This window comes from Carcharhinus amblyrhynchos, chromosome 7, assembly GCF_965287045.1.
Source record: "Carcharhinus amblyrhynchos chromosome 7, sCarAmb.v2.hapA, whole genome shotgun sequence".
Lineage (NCBI taxonomy): Eukaryota > Metazoa > Chordata > Chondrichthyes > Carcharhiniformes > Carcharhinidae > Carcharhinus > Carcharhinus amblyrhynchos.
The window spans coordinates 127,831,688-127,851,029 of NC_137330.1; the positions used below are offsets into that span (position 1 = coordinate 127,831,688).

General features: G+C 44.6%; 1 protein-coding gene across 1 annotated transcript in view; it reads left to right on the top strand.

The window, feature by feature from the left end:
- LOC145345624 (dynein axonemal heavy chain 8-like) overlaps positions 1-19,342 on the top strand; it is a gene marked incomplete at its 3' end in the record, with an annotated part of 1,250,971 nt that overhangs the window by 893,577 nt on the left and 338,052 nt on the right. The window contains exon 43 of the mRNA XM_080193458.1: positions 14,641-14,745. Coding sequence (XP_080049584.1) covers positions 14,641-14,745 — 105 coding nt within the window. The remainder of the gene's footprint in view (positions 1-14,640; positions 14,746-19,342) is intronic.

Here is a 19,342-nt window from a genome sequence, read left to right on the forward strand (position 1 = left end):
TCCTGTGGACCCGGACCCCAAGATCCTTCTGCTCCTCAACACTACTCAGACTTCTGCCCTTGATAGTGTACTCGTTCATCCCGTTGGTTCTGCCAAAATGGACGACTACACATTTATCCGCGTTGAAGTCCATCTGCCACTTCTCCGCCCAGTCCTGCATCCTATCTATGTCCTGCTGCAACTTTTGCCATCCTTCCAGATCATCCACAACACCACCAACCTTCGTGTCATCAGCGAACTTACTTACCCATCCCTCCACTTCCTCATCCAGGTCATTTATGAAAATGACAAACAACAAGGGTCCCAGAACAGATCCTTGAGGCACTCCGCTGGTGACTGACCTCCATTCAGAAAAAGCCCCATCCACAACCACTCTCTGCCTTCTGCAGGCAAGCCAGTTCTGGATCCACAAGGCCAAAGGTCCTTGGATCCCATGCCCTCTCACCTTCTCAAGAAGTCTTGCATGGGGGACCTTATCAAACGCCTTGCTGAAGTCCATGTACACTACGTCCACGGCACTTCCTTCGTCAATGTGTTCAGTCACATTATCGAAGAACTCAACTAGGCTTGTAAGGCACGACCTGCCCTTGACAAATCCATGCTGACTATTCCTGATCATGTCAAACCTCTCCAAATGTTCGTAATGGTGGTGGAGGGATCCTGAGTAGAGGGGGTGAAAGTGAGGGGGGCATAGATGGGGACTGCAATGCACGGCATTGTGGGGGTGGGGCGGAGCAGGGTTTGAAATGCGTATACTTTAATGCGAGGAGTATTCGCAATAAAGTGGATGAACTTGCAGCGTGGATCAGTACCTGGGACTTCGATGTTGTGGCCATTTCAGAGACATGGATAGAGCAGGGTCAGGAATGGATGTTGCAGGTCCCGGGGTACAAATGCTTTAGTCGGAGTAGGGAAGGAGGTAGAGGGGGGGTGGGGTAGCATTATTGGTCAAGGACTGCATCACAGTGTCAGAGAGGAAGTTTGATGAGGACTTAGAACATAGAACATAGAACATAGAACATTACAGCGCAGAACAGGCCCTTCGGCCCACGATGTTGCGCCGACCAGTTACAAAAACAATGACCCACTAGCCTATACCAATCCCTTTTCGTCCATAAACCTATCCAGAGATCTCTTAAACGCCCCCAAACTAGACGCATTTACAACTGCAGCAGGCAGGGCATTCCAATCCCTCACCACCCGCTGGGTAAAGAACCTACCCCTGACATCCGTCCTGTAGCTACCCCCCCTTAATTTAAAGCCATGCCCCCTCGTGCTAGCTTTCTCCATCCGAGGAAAAAGGCTATCACTATCCACCCTATCTAAACCTCTAATCATCTTATATGTTTCAATAAGATCCCCTCTTAGCCGCCTTCTTTCCAACGAAAACAACCCTAGATCCCTCAGTCTCTCCTCATAGGACCTCCCCACCATACCAGGCAACATCCTAGTAAACCTCCTCTGCACCCTCTCCAACGCCTCCACATCCTTCTTGTAATGCGGGGACCAGAACTGCACACAGTACTCCAAGTGCGGCCGCACTAGAGTAGTGTACAGTTGCAACATTACACTGCGACTCCTAAATTCAATCCCCCTACCAATAAACGCCAAGACACCGTACGCCTTCTTGACAACCTTATCTACTTGATTCCCAACTTTCAGGGATCTATGTACACACACACCTAGATCCCTCTGTTCATCCACACTATTCAAAGTCCTCCCGTTAGCCCTATACTCGACACATCTGTTGCTCCTACCAAAGTGAATTACCTCACACTTCTCCGCATTAAATTCCATCCGCCACCTCTCGGCCCAGCTCTGCAACCTATCTAAGTCTCCCTGCAGACTATGACACCCTTCCTCACAATCTACCACACCTCCAACTTTGGTGTCATCAGCAAATTTACTAATCCACCCAACTATACCCTCATCCAGATCATTAATAAAAATTACAAACAACAGTGGCCCCAAAACAGATCCCTGAGGCACACCACTCGTAACTGCACTCCATGATGAATATTTACCATCCACCACCACCCTCTGTCTCCTATCTGATAGCCAATTCCTGATCCAACTTCCTAGATTACCCACAATCCCATACATCTGCATTTTCTGCAGAAGCCTACCATGGTGAACCTTATCGAACGCCTTACTAAAATCCATGTATACCACGTCAACTGCCTTACCCCCATCCACCTCTTTGGTCACCTTCTCAAAAAACTCAATAAGGTTAGTAAGGCACGACCTACCTGCTACAAAACCATGCTGACTATTTCTAATCAATTCATTACACTCCAAATAACTATAAATCCTATCCCTAATAATTTTTTCTAAAACCTTGCCCACAACAGAAGTAAGACTCACCGGTCTATAATTCCCGGCAAAGTCTCTGTTCCCCTTCTTAAACAATGGGACAACATTCGCTATCCTCCAATCCTCCGGGACTACACCAGAGACCAATGACGACCTGAAGATCTGAGCCAGAGGCTCTGCAATCACCTCTCTAGCCTCCCAGAGAATCCTAGGGTAGATCCCATCCAGACCAGGGGACTTATCTATTTTCAGCCCCTCAAGAATTTCCAGCACATCCTCTTTATCAACCGTAATACTGTCTATTTTACACCCCTGCAACCCAATGTCCTCCTCAGCTATATTCATGTCCCCCTGCGTGAACACCGAAGAGAAATATTGGTTCAATACTTCTCCAATCTCCTCCGGTTCCACACACAACTTCCCCCTGCTGTCTGTAACTGGCCCTAATCTTGCCCTGACCAACCTTCTGTTCTTGACATACTTATAGAACGCCTTAGGATTCTCCTTAATCCTATCAGCCAAAGTCTTCTCATGTCCTCTTTTAGCCCTTCTCAACTCACTCTTCAACTCCCTCCTAGCCAATCTAAAGCTTTCTAGTGCACTATCTGAGCCCTCCAATCTCATCCGAACATAAGCCTCCTTTTTCTTTTTAACCATCGACTCAACTCTTTTAGTGCACTTGTCTGTTGAGGTAGTATGGGCGGAGATTAGAAATAGGAGAGGAGAGGTCACCCTGCTGGGAGTCTTTTATAGACCTCCAAAAAGTTCTAGAGAGGTTGAGGAAAGGATTGCGGAGACGATCCTGGTTAGGAGTGAAAGTAATAGGGTAATTGTCATGGGGGACTTTAACTTTACTAATATTGATTGGAATTGCTATAGCTCTAGCTCGTTAGAGGGGTCAGTTTTTGTTCAAAGTGTGCAGGAAGGTTTTTTGACTCAGTATGTAGATAGGCCAACTAGAGGTGAGGCTATATTGGATTTGGTGCTGGGTAATGAGCCAGACCAGGTGCTAGACTTGGAAGTTGGTGTGCATTTCGGTGATAGTGACCACAATTCGGTTACGTTCACCTTAGTGATGGAAAGGGATAGGCATGAACCTCGGGTCAGTAGTTTTAGCTGGGGGAAGGGTAATTATGAGGGTATTAGGAGAGAATTAGGAAGCATAGGTTGGACTAGGAGATTACAGGGGCTGGGAACGTCCGAAATGTGGAATTTTTTCAAGGAGCAGCTACTGCGGGTCTGTGATAGGTATGTCCCTGTCAGGCAAGGAGGATTTGGTAGGGCTAGGGAACCGTGGTGTACTAAAAAAGTTGATTCGTTGGTTAGGAAGAAAAAGGAGGCTTATGTTCGGATGAGGCTTGAGGGCTCAGGTAGTGCATTAGAAAGCTTTAGATTGGCTAGGAGGGAGTTGAAGAGGGAGTTAAGAAGGGCTAAAAGAGGACATGAGATGACTTTGGCTGATAGGATTAAGGAGAATCCTAAGGCGTTCTATAGGTATGTCAAGAACAGAAGGTTGGTTAGGGCAAGATTAGGGCCAGTTACAGACAGTAGAGGGAAGTTGTGTGTGGAACCGGAAGAGATTGGAGAGGCATTGAACCAATATTTCTCTTCGGTGTTCACGCAGGGGGACGTGAATGTAGCTGAGGAGGACACTGTGGTGCAGGGGTGTAAAATAGAAAGTATTGCAGTTGATACCGGGGATGTGCTGGATATTCTAGAGGGCTTGAAAATAGATAAGTCCCCTGGTCCGGACAGAATTTACCCTAGGATTCTCTGGGAGGCTAGAGAGGTGATTGCAGAGCCTCTGGCTCTGATCTTCAGGTCATCGTTGGTCTCTGGTATAGTACCGGAAGATTGGAGGACAGCGAATGTTGTCCCATTGTTTAAGAAGGGGAACAGAGACTTCCCTGGGAATTATAGACCGGTGAGTCTCACTTCTGTTGTGGGCAAGGTTTTAGAAAGAATTATTAGGGATAGGATTTATAGTTATTTGGAGAGTAATGAATTGATTAGAGACAGTCAGCATGGTTTTGTAGCAGGTAGGTCGTGCCTTACTAACCTTATTGAGTTCTTTGAGAATGTGACCAAAGAGGTGGATAGGGGTAAGGCAGTTGACGTGGTGTATATGGATTTTAGTAAGGCGTTTGATAAGGTTCACCATGGTGGGCTTCTGCAGAAAATGCAGATGTATGGGATTGGGGGTAATCTAGGTACTTGGATCAGGAATTGGCTAGCAGATAGGAGACAGAGGGTGGTGGTTGATGGTGAATATTCGTCATGGAGTTCGGTTACAAGTGGTGTGTCTCAGGGATCTGTTTTGGGGCCACTGCTGTTTGTAATTTTTATTAGTGATCTGGATGAGGGTATAGTTGGGTGGATTAGTAAGTTTGCTGATGACACCAAAGTCGGAGGTGTGGTAGATTGTGAGGAAGGGTGTCATAGTTTGCAGGGTGACTTAGACAGGTTGCAGAGCTGGGCCGAGAGGTGGCGGATGGAGTTTAATGCAGAGAAGTGTGAAGTAATTCATTTCGGTAGGAGTAACAGATGTGTTGAGTATAGGGCTAACGGGAGGACTTTGAATAGTGTGGAGGAGCAGAGGGATCTAGGTGTATGTGTACATAGATCCCTGAAAGTTGGGAATCAAGTAGATAAGGTTGTTAAGAAGGCATACAGTGTCTTGGCGTTTATTGGTAGGGGCATTGAATTTAGGAGTCGCAGCGTCATGTTGCAACTGTACACAACTCTGGTGCGGCCGCACTTGGAGTACTGTGTGCAGTTCTGGTCCCCACATTACAGGAAGGACGTTGAGGCTTTGGAGAGGGTGCAGAGGAGGTTTACCAGGATGTTGCCTGGTATGGAGGGGAGATCCTATGAGGAGAGACTGAGGGATTTGGGGTTGTTTTCGCTGGAAAGAAGGAGGCTAAGAGGGGATCTTATTGAAACATATAAGATGATTAGAGGTTTAGATAGGGTGGATAGTGATAGCCTTTTTCCTCGGATGGAGAATGCTAGCACGAGGGGGCATGGCTTTAAATTAAGGGGGGGTAGTTATAGGACGGATGTCAGGGGTAGGTTCTTTACCCAGAGGGTGGTGAGGGATTGGAATGCCCTGCCTGCTGCGGTTGTAAATGCGCCTAGTTTGGGGGCGTTTAAGAGATCTGTGGATAGGTTTATGGATGAAAAGGGATTGGTTTAGATTAGTGGGTCAGTGTTTTTTTTTAAAAAACTGGTCGGCGCAACATCGTGGGCTGAAGGGCCTGTTCTGCGCTGTAATGTTCTATGTTCTATGTTCTACTACGGAAATTGAACCCGCAATGTTGGCGTTGTTTTGTATCATGAACTAGCCATGCAAACAACTGAGCTAAACTGCTAAGAAATTGCCCCTTAGTGTCCAGGGTAGCAGAGGTTGGAGGCGATTAGTGGGTATAATATGTAGGTATATGGGGGTAGGGCCTGGGTGGGATTGTGTTCAGTGCAGACTTGATGGGCCGAAGGGCCTCTTTCTGCACTGTTCTATGGAAAACAGTTATTTTGAGTTATTTTTGAAGTGTGCTGTGAAATATATCTTAGGATTAAGGGTTAATCGTGTTCAAATTTTTTCACCAATATCTGTAGCTGAGGCCACATGTTGCATGATTTCAAGAAGAAATTAGATACAGCTCTTGGGGTTAAAGGGATCAATGGATATGGGGAGAAGGGGAGACCAGGATATTGAATTTGATGATCAACCGTGATCAAAATGAATGGTGGACCAGGTTCTAAGGGCCAAATGGCCTACTCCTGCTTCTAGATTCTGTTTCTATCTCATTTTACAACCCTTGTAGGTACACTGTGATGTTAAAAAGCAAACCCACTGGCTGAAGGCCATTTGCTTCAGCTTTTCATAGTTATAGGTCTCTGTGTAACTGTTGCAGAATTGCTGATGATATTCCTTGCTGGGAAATGGGCCAAAAATAGAGATCAATACAGGTAAGTGTGAGATGTTGCATTTTTGCATATTATGAAGTGTTTCGAAAGGCTAGTCATGGCATGAATCAATTCCAGCCTCCCAGACTATCTGGATCGACTACAGTTTGCCTACTGCCACAACAGGTCCATAGCAGACACCATCTCCCGGGCCCTGCACTCAACCCTGGAACCCTAGATAACAAAGACACCTATGTCAGACTCCTATTTATTGACTACAGCTCAGTCTTCAGCACTGTTATTCCTACGAAACTCATCTCCAAACTCCATGGCCTGGGCCTTGGCACCACCCTCTGCGACTAGTTCCTGAATTTTCAAACTCACAGACCACAATCAGTAAGGAAAGGCAACAACACCTCCTCCATGATCATCTTCAACACTGGTGCCCCACAAGGCTGTGTTCTCAGGCCTCTACTATACCCTTTACACCTATGACTGTGTGGCCAAATTCCTCTCCAACTTGATTTTCAAGTTTGCTAACGACACTACCGTAGTGCGTCGGATCTCAAACAATGATGAGACAGACTACAGAAATGAGATGAAGAATCTGGTGAACTCATGCGGCAACAATAATTGTTCCCTCAATGTCAACAAGATGAATGAGATTGTCATTGTCTTCAGGAAGCGTAAAGGAGAATATGCCCCTGCCTACATCAACAGGGGTGAAGTAGAAATGGTCAAAAGCTTCAAGTTTTTAGGTGTCCAGATCACCAACAACTTTTCCTGGTCTCCCCATTTCGATACTATAGTTAAGAAAGCCCACCAACGCCTCTACTTTCTCAGGAGACAAAGGAAATGTGGCATGTCAGCTGTGACTCTCAACAACTTTTACAGATGCACCATAAAAAACAATCTTTCTAATTGTATCACAGCTTGGTATGGTTCCTGTTCTGCCCAAGACCGCAAGGAACTACAAAAGGTTATGAATGTAGCCCAATCCATCACGCGAACCAGCTTGCCATCCCTTGACTGTCTACACTTCCCACTGCCTCGGCAAGGCAGCCAGCACGATCAAGGAAACCATCCCAGACATTTTCTCTTCCACCATCTTCTGTTGGGAAAAAGATACAAAATTCTGAGCTCACATACCAACTGACTCAAGAACACTTTTTTCTTCCCTGTTGCTGTCAGACTTTTGAATAGACTTGCCTTGCATTAAGTTGATCTTTCTCTATACGCTAGCTATGACTGTAACACTACATTCTGCACGGTCTCGTTTCCTTCTCTATGAATGGTATGCTTTGTCTGCATAGCATGCAAGAAACAATACTTTTCATTGTATGTTAATAAATGTGACAATAATAAATCAAATCAAAACAAAGGTGTTGCACTTTAGAAAGTCAAATTAAGGTAGAATTTTCACAGTGAACGATAGGGCCTTAGGGAGTATCATGGAACAGAGGTACCTTGGAGTTCAGATGTACGGTTCTCTAAATGTAGTGTCACAGGTAGATAGGGCAGTGAAGAAGGCTTTTGGCATGCTGGCCTTCATCAGACAGGACATTGAGTATAGAAGTTGAAAGTTATGTTGCAATTGTACAGGATACTGGGGAGGCCGCACCTGGACAATTGTGTACAGTTTTGATCACCATAGGAAAGATGTTATTAAACTGGAGAGAGTGCAGAAGAGATCTACAAGGAGTTATAGTTTAAAATTTAAAGTTTATTTATTAGTGTCAAAAGTAGGTTTACATTAACACTGTAATGAAGTTACTGTGAAAATCCCCATGTCATAGAGTCATCGAGGTTTACAGCATGGAAACAGGCCCTTCGGCCCAACTTGTTCACGCCACCCTATTTTTAAACCGTAAGCTAATCCGAATTGCCCGCACTTGATCCATCTAGAAGGACGAGGGCAGCAGATAAATGGGAACACCACCCCTGCAAGTTCCCCCCCAAGCCACTCATCATCCTGACTTGGAAATATATTGCAATCCCTTCACAGTTGCTGGGTCAAAATCCTGGAATTCCTTCCCTAATGGCATTGTGAGTCAATGCACAGAACATGGACTGCAGCAATTCAAGAAGGCAGATCATCACCACCTTCTCAATGGCAACTAGGGATAGGGAATAAATGCTGGGCAGCCAGTGACAACCATGTCCCATAAATTAATTTTAAAAAGTCATCGTTCCTGGTGGGAGTAGCATCTGTAAGATTCACACTTGCCAAGTTTCCTTCAGCAACACTATCATAACTTATGACTTCTACTACCAAGAAGAACAAGAACAGCAGACTCATAAGAATCATAGAGTCATAGATTTTTACAGCATGGAAACAGGTCCTTCGACGCAACTTGTCCTTTTGTTTTAAACCTCTAAGCTAATCCCAATTGCCCATATTTGGCCCACATCCCTCTATACCCATCTTACCCATGTAACTGTCTAAATGCTTTTTAAAACACAAAATTGTACCTGCCTGTACTCTGGCAGCTTGTTCCAGACACTCACCACTGTCTTTGTGAAGAAATTGTCCCTCTGGACACTTTTGTAACTCTCCCCTCTCACCTTAAACCTCTGCCCTCTAGTTTTAGGCTCCGCTATCTTTGGGAAAATATATTGACTATCTAGTTGATCTGTGCCCCTCATTATTTTATAGACCTCTATAAGTTCATTCTTCAGCCTTCTACGTTCCAGAGAATAAAGTCCCAGTCTATCCAGCCCTTCCTTTTAACTCAAACCATCAAGTCTCGATAGCATCCTAGTAAATCTTTTCTGCACTCTTTCTAGTTTAATAATATCCTTTCTATAATAGGGTGACCAGAACTGCACACAGTATTCCAAATATGGCCTTACCAATGTCTAGTACAACTTCACCAAGATGCCCCAACTCCTGTGTTCAATGTTCTGATCGATGAAACCAAGCATGCTGAATGCCTTCTTCACCATTCTGTCCACCTGTGACTCCACTTTCAAGGAGCTATGAACATGTACCCCTAGATCTCTTTATTCTGTAACTTTGCCCCAACGCCCTACCATTAACTGAGCAAGTCCTGCCCTGGTTCAATCTACCAAAACGCACCACCTCGCATTTATTGAAATTAAACTCCACATGCCATTCATCAGCCCCTTGGCCCAATTGATCAAGATCCTGTTGCAATCCGAGATAACCTTCTTCATTGTCCACAATGCCACCAATCTTGGTGTCATCTGCAAATTTACTAAACATGCCTCCTATATTCTCATCCAAATCATTAATATAAATGACAAATGACAGTAGACCCAGCACTGTCTTTATTTTCAACCATTATTTTGTAAACTGAGTTTGTGTCTTTATATGCCCTGTTTGTGTATAGAACTCCCACTTAGCTGCTGAAGAAGCAGCGCTCCGAAAGCTAGTGGCTTTTGCTACCAAATAAACCTGTTGGACTTTAACCTAGTGTTGTGAGACTTCTTATTCTGTCATCAAGCCAACTGTGTATCCATTTAGCTACTTTGCCCTGGATCCCGTGAAATTTGACTTTATGCAACAACCTACCATGCGGTACCTTGTCAAAGGCCTTGCTAAAGTCCATGTAGACAACATCAACTGCACTGCCCTCATTGACCTTCTTGATTACCCCTTCAAAAATCTCAATCAAATTTGTGAGACATGATTTTCCACTGTGTGTCGCCGCACTCCAGTGCCTGTTCGGGTAACTGAAGGAAAATTTAGCATGCGCTTACCCAGCACATCTTTCAGAATGTGGGAAGAAACAAGATACCTGGAGGAAATACACGGGGAAAACGTTCAGACTCTGCACAGAGAGTGACCCAAGTCAGAAATCAAACCTGGATCCCTGGCGCTGTGAGGCAGCAGTAGAGATTGGACAGGATGGGACATTTTTCTTTGGAGCAAAGCAGACTGAGGGGTGATCTTATCGAGGTACATAAGATCATGAAAGCCATGGATAGTGTGAATGCACTCAGTCTTTTTCCCAGAGTAGGGGAACCAAGAACTAGACTGCATAGACTTAAGTTAAAAGGGAAAAGAAGTAATGGGAACCTGAGGAGCAACAATTTTACACGGAGGGTGGAAGTATGTGGAATGAGCGGCTGGAGGAAGTGGTTGAGGCAAGGACATCGACAACACTTAAAAGGCATTTGGACAGATACATGAATAGGAAAGGTTTAGACAGAATAGGAATAGCAAAAGTTTAGAGGGATTTGGGCCATATGCAGGCAAATGGGGTTAGCTTAGATGGGCTTTTTAGTCAGCATGGACCAATTTGGGCCAAAGGGCCTGTCTCCGTGCCATAGGTTCTATGATTCCAGGGGTGGGTGGGTTGTCCTATGAGGAAAGGTTGGAGAGGTTTTGTTTGTATCCATGAATTTAGAAGAATAAGAGGCAACTTGATCAAAACTTTCAAAATACTGAGGGGAATTGACAGGGTGGATGTGGAGAGAATATTTCCTCTCGTTGGAGAATCTGGGACTAGAGTTCATTGTTTAAAAATAAGGGGTCATTCATTTAAGCTGGTGAAGCTGAGATTTTTCCTCTCAGAGTTGAGAGTCTTTAGAACTCTCTTCCACAAAAGACAGTGGGAAAAAAGTCTTCAGATATTTTTAAGGCAGAGCTAGATGGATACTTGATAAACAAGAGTGTTAAAGGTTCTCAGAAGTAGGCAGGAAAGTGGGGTTGAAATCAGATCAGCCATGATCCTATTGAATTAAGGAGCAGGCTCAAGGGGACAAGTGGCCTATTCCTAATTCTTATGAAAGTAGAGTTATGGGATTTCTTAACTATTGCATTCGCATGGGGGGATCCAGGATAGGTTGTTGGCGATCTGGACACCTAACTTGAAACTCTTGACCCTTTCTACTTCACCCCATTGATGTAGACAGAGGCATGTCCTCCATTACACTTCCTGAAATTGATGGCTATCTTCTTCCTTTTGTTGACACTGAGGGAGAGATTATTGTCGTCGCACCAGTTCACCAGATTCTCCATCTCGTACCTGTACTCTGTCTCGTCATTGTTTAAGATCTGACCCACAATGGTGACATCATCAGCAAACTTGAAAATCAAGTTTGAGGGGAATTTGGCCACACAGTCAAAGGTGTATAGGAGTATAGTAAGGGGCTGAGGACACAGCCGTTTAGGTCACCAGTATTGAGGATGATCTTGGAAGAGGTATCATTGCCTATCCTTACTAACTGTGGTGTGTGGGTTAGGAAGTCTAGGATCCAGTTGCAGAGGGAGGAGCCAAGCCCCAGGCCACAGAGCTTGGAAATAAATTTGACAAGGTACCTCACAAGAGGTTATTGCAGAAGGTCAGGGGACATGGAGTTGGGGGTAGGGTGTTAGCGTGGATAGAGGACTGGTTGTCAAATAGGAGGCAGAGAGTGGGGGTCAATGGGTGCTATTCGGATTGGCAGTTGATGACCAGTGGAGTGCCCCAGGGGTCGGTGCTGGGGCCTCAGCTATTTACCATTTATATAGATGATCTGGAGGAGGGAACCGAGTGTATGGTGTCGAAATTTGCTGATGACACCAAAATTGGTGGAAAGGCAAATTGTGCGGAGGGTGGGGAGAGTCTACAAAAGGATCTAGATAGGCTGGGCAAATGGAATTTAATGTTGGCAAGTGCGAGGTGGTCCACTTTGGTAGGAAGAATGGTAGGAAGGACTATTACTTACGTGGCGAAAAACTGCAGCAGGCGACAGTGCAGAGGGACCTCGGGGTCCTTGTGCATGAGTCGCAAAAACCCAGCTTGCAGGTGCAGCAGGTGGTCAGGAAGGCGAATGGGATGCTGGCCTTCATCGCGAGGGGGATTGAATATAAAAGTAGGGAGGTCTTGCTGCGGCTGTATAGGGCATTGGTGAGGCCGCAGCTGGAGTACTGTGTGCAGTTTTGGGCGCCGTACTTACGCAAGGATATTTTGGCCTTGGAGGGAGTGCAGAGGAGGTTTACTAGGCTGATGCCGGAGTTGAGGGGGTTGAGCTATGAGGAGAGGCTGAATAGATTAGGCTTGTACTCGTTAGAGTTTAGAAGAATGAGGGGAGATCTCATTGAGATGTATAAGATGATGAATGGGATGGATAGGATAGAGGTGGAGAGACTCTTCCCGCTCAGAAAGGATAGTAGGACTAGGGGGCATAGCCTCAAGATAAAGGGGGGGCGGTTTAGAACAGAGTCGAGGAGGAACTTCTTCACTCATAGGGTGGTGAATCTCTGGAATTCTCTGCCCGTTGAAGTGGTGGAGGCTGCCTCGCTAAATATTTTTAAGACGCGGGTTGATGGGTTTTTGATGAGAGAGGGGATTAAGGGTTATGGGGAGAGGGCGGGAATGTGGAACTGAGCCACGACAGATCAGCCATGATCTTATTGAATGGCGGGGCAGGCTCGAAGGGCTAGTTGGCCTACTCCTGCTCCTATTTCTTATGTTCTTAAATCTCATCAGAATAATGGTGTTAAAAGCTGAGCTGTAGTTAGTATCTTTGTATGCTTCTGGGATTAACTCATAGATACCAATGATGGCATCCCCGGTTTGTTCATAATTAGTTGGCACATCAGGAGTCAGCATGGAGTAGACTACCTTGGCTTTCTCTGATAGCTGCTCTGGAATTTCAAAAAAGTCCAGATATCAGATGGCCATTTTAGCTGTGCTGCTACTTTCTCAAAAATGGTGCAAAATGGTTCTATGTCACTTTCTTCCAATTTAGGAATGAAAGTAATGTACTTAAGGATTCAGGGATTGGTCTCAGGGTAGGAAAATAGGCACCGGTAGAGAGTATTTTTTGCTCATGCTTCCCACTGCCTGGTCTCTCGCTCTGTCTGCCTTTGAGCTGCTAACTCCATTTCCAATTTTTAGAGCTGCAACTTTTTTCTCTGTCTTTCTCTTTCAATTCCTTTCCTGAACTTTCCTTTCTCTCCTGAAGCTCTGGCTGTGTTCTAAGCTTTATCAGCTCAAATTCAGCTGGGAAAAGCTTTCAGCATAGTGGAAGGCATGTCCCTGTCTACATCAATGGGGACAAAGTAAAAATGGTCGAGAGCTTCAGGTTTTTAGGTGTCCGGATCACTAACAACGTGTCCCGGTCCCTCCATGTTATAGTTAAGAAAGTCCACCAACACTACTACTTTCTCAGGTGACTGTTCTCAGGAAATATCTGCTACAATTCTCACAACTTCTACAGATGCACCATAGAAAGCATTCTTTCTGGTTTTATCACAGCTTGGTATGGTTCCTGCTCTGTCCAAGACTGCAAGAAACTACAAAGCATCATGAATGAAGCCCAGTCCATCACTCAAACCAGCTTCCCATCCATTGACACTCTTTACACTTCCCGCTGCCTCGGAAAAGCAGTCAGTATAATCAAGGACCCCACGCACCCTGGGCATATTCTCTTCTATCTTCTTCCTTCGGTAAAAAGATACAAAAATCTGAGGTTACGAGCCAACTGACTCAAAAACAGCTTCTTCCTTGTTGCCATCAGACTTTTGAATGGACTTACCTTGCATTAAGTTGATCTTTCTCTATACCCTAACTATGACTGGAACACCACATTCTGCACTTTCTCGTTTCCTTCTCTATGAACGGTATGCTTTGTCTTATCATGTGCAAAAGAACAATACTTTTCACTGTACATTAATACATGTGACAATAATAAATCAAATCAAAAAAACCCGGTGGGAGAGTGCTCAAAGCTTGCCATTCCATACACCACAGACAGATAGAAAGGAGAATTTTATAACCAGAGTGCCAATTGTTAAAAATGATTTAACTTGCCTGGCAAGCTTCCCTGATCAGTCGGTTAGTAAATGATAGGACGACACACTGGCACAGTGGTTAGCACTGCTGCCTCATAATGCCAGGGACTCGGGTTCGATTCCCAGCTTGGGTGACTGTCTGTGTGGAGTTGTATGTTCTCCCCGTGTAGGTATGGGTTTCCTCCAGGTGCTCTGGTTTCCTCCCATATTCTGAAAGATGCATTGGTTAAGTGCATTGACCCGAACAGGTGGCGACTAGGGGAATTTCTCGATAACTTCATTGTAGTGCTAATGTAAATCTTAGCTGTGACTAATAAATTAAGTTTAAATCACTAAAGACAAACAGCATTCACCGTTATGATGGCAGAGATACGAAGTAATTGTTATAAGAAAAGCCTCAACTTAATTGGGGTGGCTTGAACGGCATGAAATGTTTAAGAGAACCTCCACAAAAAATCACCACCAATTTGTTTCATGTCTCCCTTCTGCCTGGTATATTTCTTTGGCTTTGTTAAATGATATTCTGTGAACATTTAACTTTTTGGTATAATTGGGTTTCAGCACATGCCAAGTGAGCCCAGTATGATGACACATTGTAACTGTGATTGAGTCGAATGTGATTGAGTTTTACTTCATCAGTGATATCACATTTCTTTTCTATTTTCTGCATGCAGGCTCATTTAGCAGGAATCTTCGATAATGTTAACAGAGTGGCTTTCCATCCAAAGGATTATGATCGCATGTTGTCTGTCATTTCCAGGGAAGGAGAACAAATTCAAGTAATTTTCATTCATGAGATATAAGAGATTCTTGCAAGGCCGACCCTTATTGTCCATCCTTGATTGGCTTGAGCAGTTGTATTGATCTACCTCTTCAACTGTCGCAGTTTGTGTGGTATAAGTGCACCCAACATACTGCCAAGAGGAAAAATCTAACATTTTGACCCAACAACATGAAGAAATTACAATATCATTCCAAGATAGGATAATGTATACCCTGGGGAGGAACACGGTGGTGGTGTTCCCATGTGACTGCCTCCTTGTTCTTCGTGGTGATAGATAATGATTAATTTAATTTTGGGCCATTTTCAAATGCATGATGTATATGGTTTCATGAATATTGGCATGTGTCACTATTGGATATTTTAGCACATATAGGGGATGACACAGTGATTAGCAATGCTGCCTCACTGCGCCAGCATGCGGGTTTGATTCCACCTTTGAGTGACTGTGTAGAATTTATATGTTTTCTTCCTATTTGCATGGGTTTCCAATGTGTACTCCAGTTTCCACCCACAATCCAAAGATGTATAGGTTAGAGGGATTAGCCACAGTAAAAGCTTACAGGGATAGGATGGAGAGGTGGACCTGCGTAAGATGCTCTTTCAGCTATTGGTGCAAACTCAATGGGCTGAATGGCCTTCTTCTGCACACTAGGGATTTTATGGATTCTGGTGACATAAGGAGATGGGAACAGGAGTAAGCCATTCAACCTTAAAATCTGCTACTCCATTCAATGAGGTTACGACTGGTCGATGATCTATCTCCATGTAATCTATATCCCTTAACATCTTTGGCTAGTAAAAAGCTACCAACCTCAGTTTTAAAATTAAGTAAGTCTAGCATTAATTGCCAATTGTAGAAGTGAATTTCAAACTTTTACCACTTCAAACTTTTTTGCATACAAAAATGTTTCCGAATTTCACTCTGAAATGTTACCTTTAATTTTTAGACCATGTCCCCCTAATTCCAGGCTCACTAATCAGCAGAATACTTTCACTCAATCAACTTTATCTCTTCCAATTAATGGCCAGGATTCTCCCAAAAAAATTCTAGTTCCCCATTCGCATGAAAACAAGAGTAACTCCCGCTGTTTTTCTGGGCAGTATTTTCAGAATGAATCTCCCACTCTTTGAGGTACTGGGGATTGAACCCGGCCAGGTGGTCAATATGTCAGTTCAGGAACAGTGACCACAATTCAATAAGCTTTAAGGTACTGATGGATAAAGATAAGTGTAGTCCTCAAGTCAAGGCGCTAAACTGGGGGAACGCTAATTACAACAATATTAGGGGGAAACTGAGGAATGTGGATTGGGGGCAGACGTTTGAGGGCAAATCAACATCTGGTATGTGGGAGGCTTTCAATGTAAAGTTCATAGGGATTCAGGACCGGCACATTCCTGTAAGAATGAAGGATAAGTATGGCAAGTTTTGGGAACTTTGGATAATAAGAGATATTATGAGCCTAGTCAAAGAGAAAAAGAAATCATTTTTCAAAGCTAGGAAGCTGGGAACACATGAAGCAAGTGTGGAATACAAGGAAAGTAGAAAGAAACTTAAGCAAGGAGTAAGAAGGGGAAAAACGGGTCATGAAAAAGCACTGGCTAGCAAGATTAAGGAGAATCTCAAGGCTTTTTATACACATACAAAGAGCAAGTGGGTAGCTGGAGAGAGGGTTGGCCCACTGAAGGATAAGGGAGGGAATCTATGCATGGAGCCAGAGGAAATGGGCGAGGTATTAAATCAGTACTTTGCGTCAGTATTCACCAATGAAAAGGATTTGGTGGATGATGAATCTCGGAAAGGATATGTAGATAGTTTGAGTCATGTTGAGTTTAAAAAGGAGGAAGTATTTGGGTTCTTGAGAAACATTAAGGTAGATAAGTCCCCAGAACCTGATAGGACATACCCCAGAATACTGAGGAAGGCAAGGGAGGAAATTAGAACATAGAACATAGAACATTACAGCGCAGAACGGGCCCTTCAGCCCACGATGTTGCGCCGACCAGTTTTTTTAAAACAAAAAACACTGACCCACTAATCTAAACCAATCCCTTTTCGTCCATAAACCTATCCATAGATCTCTTAAATGCCCCCAAACTAGGCGCATTTACAACCGCAGCAGGCAGGGCATTCCAATCCCTCACCACCCTCTGGGTAAAGAACCTACCCCTGACATCCGCCCTATAACTACCACCCCTTAATTTAAAGCCATGCCCCCTCGTGCTAGCATTCTCCATCCGAGGAAAAAGGCTATCACTATCCACCCTATCTAAACCTCTAATCATCTTATATGTTTCAATAAGATCCCCTCTTAGCTTCCTTCTTTCCAGCGAAAACAACCCCAAATCCCTCAGTCTCTCCTCATATGACCTCCCCTCCATACCAGGCAACATCCTGGTAAACCTCCTCTGCACCCTCTCCAAAGCCTCAACGTCCTTCCTGTAATGTGGGGACCAGAACTGCACACAGTACTCCAAGTGCGGCTGCACCAGAGTTGTGTACAGTTGCAACATGACGCTGCGACTCCTAAATTCAATCCCCCTACCAATAAACGCCAAGACACCGTATGCCTTCTTAACAACCTTATCTACTTGATTCCCAACCTTCAGGGATCTATGTACACATACACCTAGATCCCTCTGCTCCTCCACACTATTCAAAGTCCTCCCGTTAGCCCTATACTGAACACATCTGTTACTCCTACCGAAATGAATTACCTCACACTTCTCCACATTAAACTCCATCCGCCACCTCGCGGCCCAGCTCTGCAACCTGTCTAAGTCACCCTGCAAACTATGACACCCTTCCTCACAATCTACCACACCACCGACTTTGGTGTCATCAGCAAACTTACTAATCCACCCAACTATACCCTCATCCAGATCATTAATAAAAATTACAAACAGCAGTGGCCCCAAAACAGATCCCTGAGGCACACCGCTCGTAACCGAACTCCATGACGAATATTCACCATCAACCACCACCCTCTGTCTCCTATCTGCCAGCCAATTCCTGATCCAAGTACCTAGATTACCCCCAATCCCATACATCTGCATTTTCTGCAGAAGCCTACCATGGTGAACCTTATCAAACGCCTTACTAAAATCCATATATACCACGTCAACTGCCTTACCCCTATCCACCTCTTTGGTCGCTTTCTCAAAGAACTCAATAAGGTTAGTAAGGCACGACCTACCTGCTACAAAACCATGCTGACTGTCTCTAATCAATTCATTACTCTCCAGATAACTATAAATCCTATCCCTAATAATTCTTTCTAAAACCTTGCCCACAACATAAGTAAGACTCACCGGTCTATAATTCCCGGGGAAGTCTCTGTTCCCCTTCTTAAACAATGGGACAACATTCGCTGTCCTCCAATCTTCCGGTACTATACCAGAGACCAACGATGACCTGAAGATCAGAGCCAGAGGCTCTGCAATCACCTCTCTAGCCTCCCAGAGAATCCTAGGGTAAATCCCATCCGGACCAGGGGACTTATCTATTTTCAAGCCCTCTAGAATATCCAGCACATCCCCGGTTTCAACTGCAATACTTTCTATTTTACACCCCTGCACCCCAGTGTCCTCCACAGCTACATTCATGTCCCCCTGCGTAAACACCAAAGAAAAATATTGGTTCAATGCCTCTCCAATCTCTTCCGGTTCCACACACAACTTCCCTCTACTGTCTATAACTGGCCCTAATCTTGCCCTAACCAACCTTCTGTTCTTGACATACCTATAGAACGCCTTAGGATTCTCCTTAATCCTATCAGCCAAAGTCATCTCATGTCCTCTTTTAGCCCTTCTTAACTCCCTCTTCAACTCCCTCCTAGCCAATCTAAAGCTTTCTAATGCACTACCTGAGCCCTCAAGCCTCATCCGAACATAAGCCTCCTTTTTCTTCCTAACCAACGAATCAACTTTTTTAGTACACCACGGTTCCCTAGCCCTACCAAATCCTCCTTGCCTGACAGGGACATACCTATTGCAGACCCGCAGTAGCTGTTCCTTGAAAAAATTCCACATTTCAGACGTTCCCAGTCCCTGTAATCTCATAGTCCAACCTATGCTTCCTAATTCTCTCCTAATAGCCTCATAATTACCCTTCCCCCAGCTAAAACTACTGACCCGAGGTTCATGCCTATCCCTATCCATCACTAAGGTGAACGTAACCGAATTGTGGTCACTATCACCGAAATGCACACCAACTTCCAAGTCTAGCACCTGGTCTGGCTCATTACCCAGCACCAAATCCAATATAGCCTCACCTCTAGTTGGCCTATCAACATACTGAGTCAAAAAACCTTCCTGCACACTTTGAACAAAAACTGACCCCTCTAACGAGCTAGAGCTATAGCAATTCCAATCAATATTAGTAAAGTTAAAATCCCCCATAACAATTACCCTATTACTTTCACTCCTAACCAGGATCGTCTCCGCAATCCTTTCCTCAACCTCTCTAGAACTTTTTGGAGGTCTATAAAAGACTCCCAGCAGGGTGACCTCTCCTCTCCTATTTCTAATCTCCACCCATACTACCTCAACAGACAAGTCCTCATCAAACTTCCTCTCTGACACTGTAATACAGT